The 12,097-nt window shown below is 35.7% G+C and overlaps 1 protein-coding gene and 1 long non-coding RNA gene across 49 annotated transcripts in view; one reads left to right on the top strand and one right to left on the bottom strand.

Moving 5' to 3' along the window:
* The window catches only part of LOC105486421 (ankyrin 2), a 698,368-nt gene that overhangs the window by 429,069 nt on the left and 257,202 nt on the right, over positions 1-12,097 (top strand). For 5 of the 48 annotated variants that reach the window (XM_071093137.1, XM_071093135.1, XM_071093174.1 and 2 more), the window contains exon 1: positions 2,676-3,010. The exons of 40 other annotated variants lie outside the window; for them this stretch is intronic. In XM_071093137.1, coding sequence (XP_070949238.1) covers positions 2,882-3,010 — 129 coding nt within the window. In that variant the 5' untranslated portion in view covers positions 2,676-2,881. Of the gene's footprint in view, positions 1-2,599; positions 3,011-12,097 lie in introns of those variants that run through there. 3 more of the 48 variants (XM_071093152.1, XM_071093149.1, XM_071093124.1) reach the window with 2 other exon arrangements.
* Positions 239-2,448, bottom strand: LOC139362339 (uncharacterized). The gene is made up of 3 exons (XR_011621077.1): positions 2,394-2,448; positions 2,108-2,195; positions 239-848 (listed from the first exon to the last, which is right to left on the bottom strand). It is a non-coding gene; the product is annotated as an uncharacterized lncRNA (long non-coding RNA).

Raw genomic sequence — 12,097 nt, 5'->3', positions numbered from 1 at the left:
TGTATGTCAGTCAATCTAACATCTAACAAACTAACACCTAGTTCATTACCTTTTCTTTATGAGACGAAGATAAAAAGAGCTGTCATACTTGTTTATAGAAAGTAAAAGAGCCTTAGAGACTAAGACTCTGTTAACCATGCCTAATTTTTTCTTTTTTTTTTTTACTTATTAAATTGAAGTTTAAAAAACATGTAAAATTGTATACTTTTCCTGGCATCAGAAAACAACATAATGTAATTAATAACTGTTTGATTTTACAAGACAGTCTATATTGAGCTCATTAAAAGCCAATGAAATAAAACGTTTTTTTTTTGGACAACAGAACTCCTCACTTTCTTCTCTATCTGTGCTTATGATTTTTCACTTTCTTAATGAGATTTCTAGAAGAGGAGAGGATATTTTGGTGGTGTATCAGCAGGTTCTAAAGGGGCAGTGGAAAGGTCTTGCGCCAGAAGAAGCTGGAGTCACCCTCACAACAGGAAAAGCACTGCAGGAGGCTCAGCCACATTTCCTTGGGACTCATGCTATTAAGCTAAATGGACATCCACGAATCAAGTAAGACTTGCTTGTTGCAAACATTTCTTTTAAAGTAGAAGAGAAGAAAATGCCAGATGGCATTCAGAACACCCTGTGCTCCAGTCTTGCTGCTTTCCCCGAACCATCTTCTTTCCTAATGACTGCTTTGACACCACAACAGCTGATTCTCCAGAGTACTTCAGAGGAGAAAATGTCTGAAGTATGCTATGTCAAGTGGCAGACAGTGACTCCCCTGGCCAAGGAGATAGAAGAATCCTCCCCACATCCACACATTGTCTTCCCAGAAAGCCTGAATGGCTACGTGTATTTCTCTGTAAAAATGTAAAAGGTTTTTCAGACAAGGAAGTTTGAAAGGCTTAGATACATATGAAGCTGATTTGTTTTTATTTTTGTTTTTTTTGGAACATGAATTTTCAGCTGTTCAGATCAGAGAAAGCTAATACTCCCCATATATGATAAAAACTGCTTCCTTCTCTCCCCTCCTTTACTGTCTGTAAGTTGACTGACCATCGTATCAACAATACAACGCTGATCCACGCCGTGGTGATTACTGTTTCCTTTGACTGACTTTTGAATCAGATTAAGTGCTAGGTTCTCTATACTACTGTGGACTGCATTTTGCTTGCTTATGGGATATTTTATTAATCTTGCTGCTTTCAACTCAGTTTAGGTAAAAGGAAAAATTGCAAATTATGTTATATAAACTATAACATGTACCATCCATGTTAGTATTTTCCCCCAAGAAGAGTTGCTCTCTTACTATCTTTATGTAGTGCAAGAAATGAGACTTTACGCTTTCCATTTGTGGAAGCAGATATGTCATCAGGGTTAGGATACAAAAACATATCATTTTCTAGGAGAGCACTTTTAATGTTATTTTACTCTTTTTCTAACAATAGCATATATGTAGACTCATTATATTGTTTTATTATCAATGATTATAGTAGTGAAAACCCTTCTCCTAAAATGCAACAGTTGTGTGTATTGGGAAGGAACGTCCATCGTGCTCTATATACAATATAGTGGTGTGATTCTGTCTCCAGCTAAGAGTGAATAACTGAGAAGTGAGTGCCATCCTTGCCATCCTATTGGACCTTGATAAAAGTGGGGCGGTATACATAACTGGAATACTATAGAGAACTTCATCTTCTTGAGTTAACAGCTTGTATCCTCTTTTCCTCTTTCATTGAGCTTCCCTGTTCAGTGTATATACAGGAACATTCAGAAATAATCCTGCTTTACTTCATCACATTGCTTTTCAAGTAAATTTGCATTTAACAAAAGCCTTTGATAATTAATAATGAGTACCTGTGTGCCCTCTCTGAGTGATAAAGAGTGGCTTGGGTGGTGCCTGCTTTCCTCTTTCCCTTTCTTTATTCCTGCCTTCCTCTCCCTCTTTTGAACTGCCCCCTCTTTCTCCCAGGAAAACCTCGCTGAACCCGGATTATACTGTGTGTTCACTGACAGCTCCTTTCTCTGCTTAATGCAGCTCCCTAATTCAGCCTCACGTGGATCTGTAAATGGCACAGTGAGGACCTGGCTACTCCCAGCCCTTCCCAGACCTGCTCACCCCTGTATTGCCACGGCAGTGGCAAGTAACTCCAACTGTGCTCCTCTTCTCCCAAAACAGCAACGTCGATTCTTTACTTTAAATGAACCTGGGAGAAGGAAAGGGCTGTGAGATGAAAAAGGCAGGAATTCATGTCATGTGCTACAGCAGAGCAGCCGTAGCAACGGCAGTAACAGCAGTAGCACGGCAGCAGCAGCAGCAGCAGAGAGAGTCCTTTAGCGAGACTGCACCATTTTCTTCTCACCCTGCATAGAGGTGTGGTTGGAAGCAGCAATAAACTACCCACCCCCTAGCAGTTTCACAGAGGTGGCCTCTTCCTGGCTCCAGTCAGAAGACACAGACTGTCTGGAGGAGTCCCCAAAGACTGTTCCAATTGGTGATGTGTGTCTAAGGATGGCTTTTTCAACTAGTAGGATGCTTCTCTGCACTTGCAGCCACCCAACTGCTGAAGAGCTGGAAGTCTAGTGCTCCGCCTTCCCTCGGGACCATTTCTGACTGTGGGTGCACACCTATGCCTGTGTGCGTGCAGGTATATGCTGCTGGAGGTCTCGGTTTGGGACCTTAGTTCATTGTAGTGAGTTATGGGTGCTGCAGAGGCTGGAGCAAGATTATGACCTAGCTCGGGGGCGGAGTGGATTATCTTGTGAGTGTTCTGGCTGCCAGCCATTGCCCTGGTGGGGAAAATCACATCTCCATAGAGCTCTAAAATCACCTGGATTGCTAGGGAGTGGAAACTGATCCTCTGCTACTGCTTCTGCTGATTTCCTCTGCAAAATGGCTCACGCTGCTGCTTCTATTAAAAAAGTTCGAGAGGCTGATCTGGATGAAAAGGAAAAAAATCTTGAGAGAGACAGAAAAAAACAACGGAAAATCCCCAGAGAACGTATGGAACGAAAAAGAAAGGTATGAGGAGCATCCTTTTAACCCTGTTTCTCTGCAGCTCTGTGTAGCACCATCAGCCTCCGAACTGGCAATTTCATCCTCCCTTCCTTCCATCATTCCCCTGCACCATTTCTAAGCTTAGTTTGCAGCCTAGAGCTCATGCCTAAATTTGCTGCATTGGGAGGAGATGCTTGAGCAGGGTGAATTCCCTTTGCTTTGACCAAGCAAGGCAAAAATGCCTCCACTTCATTTTTCTTTTTTTGTCTCAATTATCTTTATTTAATCTGAAAACTAGGTGCTTTATCTCTTCAAGCAACTCTGAGTACTGGGCACAGAAGAAGGAAGGGGTTGATTTATGGTTGGAGGGTTAAAGTATTTTCCTCTTCTTGTTCCTCATCTCTACTACTGTATCTTTAGCAGTGTGTCTTCTCACTGTATATTTGATGTAGACCTCTAGTTAAGAATAAACTACAGATTTTATGTGCTCTCCTTTTCCCTCCTGGAGGTTTACACCAGGTTTTCACTTCTTAGCGAAGCTGCACTAAGAATGTTGGTGCAGTGAGCTGTGTCTCTGCATTTTAAAAATTTTAATTAATTTTTTGTTTTCTATCATTAATCTTTTAATTTTCTTTTCTGAATATGGCAATGAAATCAAAACAACCAATGTTAAACAAAGGATGAAATGTTGATTCCTTTTACATTGAACTATTGCTTCTTTCTCTTAAAATACTGTTTTCCTTTATAATAGAAATAATCTTACAACTTGATGGAACTGAAATACTCATTTAGTCAGTGATCTAGATCTATAAAGGAAGATCTCTGTAAATGTTTTAATTAACAAAGTAGGTCACTGAATAATTTCAGAAGATGACAAATGGCATATCACATTAGAAGAGCATTAAAATAGTGGTTTGTACACAAACTGTTGTTAAACATAGCTCTGGGATTAGAGATGCAATGGGGATGCATATACTTAATAATCCATATGCTCAATGGACTCTTTTTTTTTTCCATAATAAATATGTTTACCTTTCAATTTGGGGGATGTAGTCTTTGCCTCATTTTTGGAAAGACACTTGAGAACCCACGTTGAGTTGAGATCTTACTGCATGGGGATTCATTACATTTCAGTTTACTACTTATCTCACCACCAGCTAGATCAAATGACTCTTATTAGGCTACAGAAATAAAATTAGCAGTATATAATGATTTTCCTTCTGGGGAAAACTTTAATACTGCTTGTCTGACCTTTAAAAGGCCGTGTTGTTTCAAGATTGCATTAATTCTTTTTTGTAGAATCAAAAGTATTATTAGCAATGTTGTGGAGGTTGACTTCCTTCTTGACAGCGACTGCAGTTCTGTTTCTAATCCTCTAAATGGAACATTATTGTATAAAGTAATTTTCTGTGATTATATCTTTTTTATCTTTTGTTCTCCAAAGCACAGTATATGATTTCTTGGCTAGGGGCCCTTGTCAGCATTCAGCTGTGACCTAGCAACTTTGCTTAGCTAGAGTACCATGCATACACCTGGAAAATCACTTGATCTCACTCTGGTTTGTTTCTGTATCTAGTTGAATGTTTTTCCTTTTCCAAACCGTGTTAAAAATAAAAATAAACTGTACTGTTATAATAAAAGGTGCCAGTTGTTGTTGAGAATCTCAGTTGCTTGGATGCTGCATTGCTTTAGCTTGAATCCAGAACCATAGGGAAGATCATTGGTTAGTAATGTGGTCATATGACAGGATCATCTGGTCTTCACATGTAGATATCATATCTAAGCTAGAACCAGAGTAAATTAGGAAAATAAAGGCATAGCTAGTATTTGTCCTTGTTCCTCTTTTTTCATATGCACCTATTGCTCTTCCTCCCTTTTCTACTGCAGATATTTACACAGCAGAACAAACTTGCTAAAAGAGTGGGTGTGCTTTTTAGCTACATTATATTTATTTTCTAGACCGACAATCCCTCTCCCAACCCCGCCACACACACATACCCACTGAATCAGTTTTCAATTTTTTTTTTGAAAGAAGAAAAATTTACCTCATCATCGTACCTTAAGGTGTACATCATACCTTAAGGTGTACATACCTTCATGATAGTTCATGAAGAAATGAAAAAAGATGCCTATTAGTGGCATTCTGGAATACCATCTGCAGAAAGTAATTTTAAAATTATCATCGTTTATTTGCTGATGCCACTTTATCATCATAAGGGAAAACATTAGTTGTACAGATGATTGAGTATATCATTTTCATATCCATTTGTAGTGCCTCTTGCTAATGAAACTGTTTATTTGAAAAATTCAGATGAGATCCACCCCAATGCAGATAAAAGCCAATTATGGGACTTGAAAGAAAATAAATAAGCTGATTTTGAAGGACTTTTACTAAGGTAAAGATATTGCACATTAAAATCAATTAAGCAGTCACATTTAATCTTCATTTTAATATTCTTTTGTAAACGTATCATTAATTAAAATAATCTTCGTATTATTATTTTGTCCTCCATAAAACATTTAAAATTAATTTTAATTATTTGTAAACTTGAAACATGTTGCATACTTGACTATAACCCCTGTACCAAGTTGCCAATGGTGTGGTATTAAAACAATGTATACTAAGAGATCTACTTTCAACCTCATTATAAGCAGAACTTATCTTAGAATAATATGTTCAGACTTCTTTGGGCTATACTCTGATTAGCTAATATTTAAATATGGTATAGTACCAAATATCTATTGTATCTGTGTCATACTGTGTAGAGCTAGAATAAAGCTAAGCTTTAAACAAATAGACAAATATTAAGATGAGTTAAACTAATATAGTATGTTTGCTGAAGAGTACATTAATCTGGCATTTTACAAAAATCAGAATATCCCTATTCTAATTATTAGCTTATATTAACAAGTAAGTTATTTGTATGTCCAGATTGCTAGTTTTTATGTTGGAATCTGAGAATTTTAGAATTGAGGAGGATGCCAGCAAAAAAATGGTTAAGTGATTTATCAGCGTTTTCACAAATTTGCGAGACTTAGTTCTAAAAAGTGATTTCAAGTGTAATATTCTTTCCACAACCAGATACTATTTCCAAACTCTATGTTTTTTAAAATTTGAAAAATACATAATTTTTAGAGAATGAGTAAACAAATTTATTCTTGAAAGTAAAGCATATATTTATTTTATTTATTTTAAAACTTATTATAAGTTCAGGGGTACATGTTCAGGATGTGCAGGTTTGTTTCCTAGGTAAATGTGTATCATGGGGGTTTGTTGTACAGATTATTTCATCACCCAGGTATTAAGCTTAGTACCCATTAGTGATTTTTCCTGATCCTCTCCCTCCTCCAATAAGTCCCAGTGTGTGTGTCGTTCCCCTCTATGTGTCCATGTGTTCTCATCATTTAGTTCACACTTATAAGAACATAAAGTATATATTTAAATAATATTTCTCATTTAAATTTATGATCACCATAAATTTTCAAATAAATCAGTATGTTCACCATTTCTCAGCACGGAGAAACCATTGTCCAATCCATCATAATGTCTACAACACTCACTGGAATCATATGACTTAAAAGGCAAATGTATGACTAGTTCTTAACATCCTAATGTTTAAGAAATTCTTTTTATTATTTTAATTTATACTATTAAAATGCCAGAGTTCATATTTTCTGAAAAAATATTTATGATCATTTATTGAGTACCCATGTGGTCCTGTATGTGACACTTTACACACATTGTGCTGTTAACCATGATAACAGTCCTGTATATTAGGTATTATTCTCTGGATTTCACAAACAAGGAAATTGCTCAGTCATACACAAGTAGCATGTGGCAGAGTTGGGATTTGAATCCAGGTCTGTCTGGCTCTAAAGTTCATTGGAGAAGAAAAAGTTACATTCTTTCTTGGTCTGTACCTAAACTGGATGTAGATTATAAGGAAATTGTTTATTCCACCAAATGCTTCAATTTCTTCACCTCTAAATTAACTTCCTACAGCTGAAAGAAATTTAAATACTGTGATAATAAATTAAATGATGAATTTGAGGGGGAAATTATGTAAATTCATGTTGGGATTCTATCAAAATTGCACCAAAATATTTCATGAGATTTCTTGGAAAATCAACTATTAGAAGTCAATATTTGCTCTTCAAATTGATGTCAATTACTGGCAATTATAGACTATGATATATAATCATTTTTTGTCACAATTTTATTAGGACTTCAAGATGTATTTGCATCTCCACTTTTGTTAAACTGATAGGTGATTTTGCATGGGATTAAGTAGAAAATAAAAAATAACTTCCTTTCAAGTTGTTTTCATTTAATTTCACAGAAAAAGGTTCTGATTAGTTATTTGCTTTTAAAAATGTACACAGTTATTATCTTGGTGAGAACAAGACTTTTTTCTAGGATAGGCTTTGGGGGAATCTCCCCGCCCACCACATTCTTCTTGTTCATCGGGTTATTTAATTGATAGCAATGATAATACTTATTGAGTATATGTAATAAAGTTCTCATCGAGTTGTAATGTGACATGGAGAAATGAAGATTTTTAAAAGTTATATTAGTATTTTTTCTTAAAGTGTTTTATTTGCAAGTTGAGAGTGGAATGTGTTCTATACTTTGTAATTATGTTATAAGAATGAGTTGAAAATGAACATGAAGCATAGTGTAAAACTGAGCATGCTTTCCCTGGTGGTCTGTGGGTGAAGCCTGCAGTGTAGGAGGAGATTGGACAGCCTAGTCATCCCTCTCATTTTTGAGCCTTCTGCTTGGGCACTCAGCAGCCTGTTTCTGAAGGGAAGTCCAATTCTGGAAATTGCAACACTTAGTCAAGAACCATGTATGCACAAAGATGTCTGGACACCAAACCAAATACACTGTGATTAAAAATACAAATCACAACCAGAATAACATGGCACTGTGTAATGTGTTACATTCTAGAACTCTACAAACGTGTGAAATCCCAGTCAACAGTTTTTAAAACCTACATGGAATTGTCTTTATGTTAACTTCCCAGAGCGCCTTCATTAGTATGTCAGTATTTCCAGAAACCACATTAACATAAAGTAGATTGGTGCTGTCTTGAGTTTTATCTGGACAGATACGCTTCTTATGTCCTAGTGTCCACTTATATGTGAAAATTCAAAAGTTTTGTTGATTTGCTTTTCCCATTTTGAGTCTAAACAAAAATGTTCAGTCATATCTATTTAAATGTGGTAGCTTTCATGGAATTATTATTATTATTTAAAACCCATTATCTTTTTCTTTATCACTCCTTTGATTTCTTTTCTTAGATCAGTTCACGAATCCTTTCTTGACTGGAATCATTATCTTTAAATAAGTGGCTTGCGTTATTAATGACACTCTTCACCAGCATCATAAAGCTGAGTTTTTATTAGTTTTTAATTATAAAGAACCTCTTTTGACCATTGCATGGGTGACTAATAGTTTAGTGTTACAGCTGTCAAATTTGTGCAATTGTGGCAAAAATAGTCCCAATTGTATGGCTTGAGGTAAGTTTTAAGAAGACAGTTGAAAGAAAAAGAAAATTTTAATTGAAAAAAGCTACTATGAGTGAGTTGACTTAGTTTTGGAATCTAAAATCTTATACACACTCAAAGTAATTTTTTTTTCTATTTTATTACATTAATCTGTGTTCACATAAATGTTTTAATTTTTAAAAAATCAGAATTAATTCCTTCATTACCTTTATTATCAAACTTTTAATTAGTCCCCTTAGTCACCAATTGATTAAAAATAATGATATTTACACTACATTTTGACATCATAATGAATACAGAAAATATTTTGTAGAAAGATTGTAAGAGTCAGTGAAAATACAAGGAAGTTAAGACTTCTACTCATGCCATATTTAATGATCTACTTGTATTTATATTTTTCCATTATGCCACTCTTTTTTATTTGTATTTCTCAAAATAATTTCTTCTTTACAAAGAATTTTTACTTTTAGTCTCAGTCATGGAGACATTATATCCTAAAATAAAGTATACAGAAGACATTTCTCAAATTCTGGATTTCTGCATAAATTGCTAGTGAGGTCATCAGCTATTTAAGTGTGCCCCTTTTGCTCCAAAGGTGAGCTGTGATTTTAAATGTTTATTGTGGAAAGTCTCAACAGAATCATCTGGTTCTATCCCATTCATAATAAGTCAGAATCCCGGGGTAGACTGGAAGGGAAAAGAGACCATAATCCATATGCTTTTCAAGCTCCCTTGGTGATTCCAACCAGGGTTGGAAATGACTAGAATAAACATTTCCATTCCGCCACCAACCCCTACTCTACTCCATCTTGAAATTTCAAGCAATCGTAGATTTACTTCTAATAATCAGTATGACTCTAATTTTTTCATGTGTAGATAGGAGACACCCTGGCAACTTTCTGAAAGTTTAATAAGACTAATTGGTTTATGTAATAACCAATTAATTCTGAGCACAGAAAGGAGGAAACAATTGTTTAAGAGATAAGTTGCAAGACTTCATGATATGCAGTTTGACTAACTTTGCCCTAATGGAATAATCTTCAGCAAATAAGATGGTGTGTATCTGACATTTATGTAGGCTTGGGCAGGTGGAGAAGTTATCCAAGATAAGTTTTTAAAGGAAGACTACTACATTGTGAATTTAAAACTGTGTCTTAAACAGGTTGTGCTGTTTTGAAAGAACTCAAGTTAGTGTCCTAGGGATTTAATTGGTAACTTAGCAGCCTAGGAGGCCTCAAACCTTTGGAGATGTCAGCACTTCTAGGACTTCTAACACAAGTCAACAATTACCTTTTGTGTTTTGTACTTGACTTCGATAGATCTTTTCAAAATTATGTAATATGACATTAATTTAGTAAGAAAGAAGGAATAAGTAATTCATAGATGAGTTATGTCCCCTAATTCTTCAGATATTCTCTTTCAATACTCACTCATCAGCTTCTTACAGTGTCAGGATCTTTTGTTTATTTGGTTGGTTAGTTGTTCTGTTTCTGTTTTTGTTTTTTGCATGAATCCTTTATCAACTGCTCTCTTACTCTCTTTCTGGTTCACCACAACTTCCAGAGCAGTCAGAAAGGGATTCCTTACTCAGTTGTACAGAATTCTGAAATGTACTTTTTAGCATGTACAGTTGGAATTACTTCTTCCATGTTCCTTTATTTCATTAGCAACTTTGCCAGGGAAAACTCTTTCATCTCCCATTAGAGATTCATTTATATCCAACTTAGCCTTTTTCTAGAGACGTTCTTTCATTGTATGTCTTTATTATGTTGCTTATCATGGGGGAACACCTCAATAGAAAACAATGTAAGTAGTATTAAGGAAGAGAATATGTGGGCTGGGTGTGGTGGCTCATGTCTGTAATCCCAGCACTTTGGGAGGCTGAGACGCGAGGAGGGCTTAAAGCCAGGAGTTGAAGACCAGGCCGGGCAGCATAGACAGACCCCCATCTCTTTTAAAAAAAAATCAGGGATATGACAATCATTATAAACGTGTATCTTAATCTAATCAATTTATTTGGTTAAGAGTAATGGTGTTATTTCACATTAACCTATATTTCTTGGCTTTTTATATATTTTTGCATAGAGACTTATTAATTACCAATTTTAACTCACTTGTTTATAGTTTGTCTATAAAAAAAGCCTTCAATTAAGACCGAAAAGGACCTCTCTTTGTGTATTTGAATGTAATTAATGATGGTTTTTCCAAAAGGCTATTTTTTAGGGAAAAAACTTAATCTCTATGTTATTATTTCATACATAATGTTAACCACACAAACATGAATTCTAATAATCTACTTTTATTATAAAGATCAAATTTTTTTTTGCATTTGAAACCGAGTTTAGCCAATAACCCTTTCAAGACATTCAGCAGGATAAGAGGTGGATGTGAGATCTAAGATTATAAAAAACAGGCAACATACCAGAAAGCTGTTTACTAAGTTAATAAATTATATTTACCAGATACGTCTAAAGCTCCATAAAAACAAATTCAGGAGACCTGTGCTTAATTCTGTCTACTCACTATAACCTTGGGTAAACAACTGACCTCAGTTTTTACATCTATAAAATAACAAGGATATAAGATCTGTTAGAATTCTTCCTGTTTTTATGCTTCTGTGTCATTTTAATTGTTTCTTTGCTTCCCTTTATTATTATAAATGATTAAGAGAGTTGGTAAAATTTCCAAGTTTTTCTTTATTTAAGATAAAATTTTTTTTGAGCTGACACTATGTCCTAGACAGAGTACCTTTACCCAAGGAGCTCATAGACCTCCTAGGGTGATAGGAACTTTCACAAATAAGAAGAATGAGGCCGGGCGCGGTGGCTCAAGCCTGTAATCCCAGCACTTTGGGAGGCCGAGACGGGCGGATTACGAGGTCAGGAGATCGAGACCATCCTGGCTAACACGGTGAAACCCCGTCTCTACTAAAAAATACAAAAAAGTAGCCGGGCGAGGTGGCTGGCGCCTGTAGTCCCAGCTACTCGGGAGGCTGAGGCAGGAGAATGGCGTAAACCCGGGAGGCGGGGCTTGCAGTGAGCCGAGATCGTGCCATTGCACTCCAGCCTGGGCGACAGAGCGAGACTCCGTCTCAAAAAAACAAAAAAACAAACAAACAAAAAAACAAGAATGAAATGTTAGTTGTGCCATTATATTAGAGTTGAGATTGTCTACTTTTGTTTATATGACACAAGTTTTCTTATGAAATAATGGAAGGAAATAGTTCCGGTTGTGGTGCATGAAATTTTATGGAAGTTATTAAGACAGACTGTATACAAAATGAAGTAATCATATAAAGCTGTATGGTTGTTTTGTATTTCAGGTACTGATCTGAGCCATTTTGAAGGAAGACATTTATTGTGGTTCCCTGAGAACCACAGTTGATTTATCCTGAAGTTTATTCTCACTTTTCTTTTAGGTACTCTGTACACTGATAATATCAGGAGTTAGAAATTCACAGAGAAATATCATCATTGTTTAATTAATCATTTTACAAAGATCTGATGGCAGTAACAGTAGCTGCCTTTAAATTGCAGGGTGCTGTAATAAACAAGTGTCCAGAGTAAACGCTTAAACCTCAGCAATTCACAAACCTTCCAA

This window comes from Macaca nemestrina, chromosome 3, assembly GCF_043159975.1.
Source record: "Macaca nemestrina isolate mMacNem1 chromosome 3, mMacNem.hap1, whole genome shotgun sequence".
In the NCBI taxonomy this organism is placed as follows: Eukaryota; Metazoa; Chordata; class Mammalia; order Primates; family Cercopithecidae; genus Macaca; species Macaca nemestrina.
This window is presented reverse-complemented; position numbering and strand designations above follow the sequence as displayed.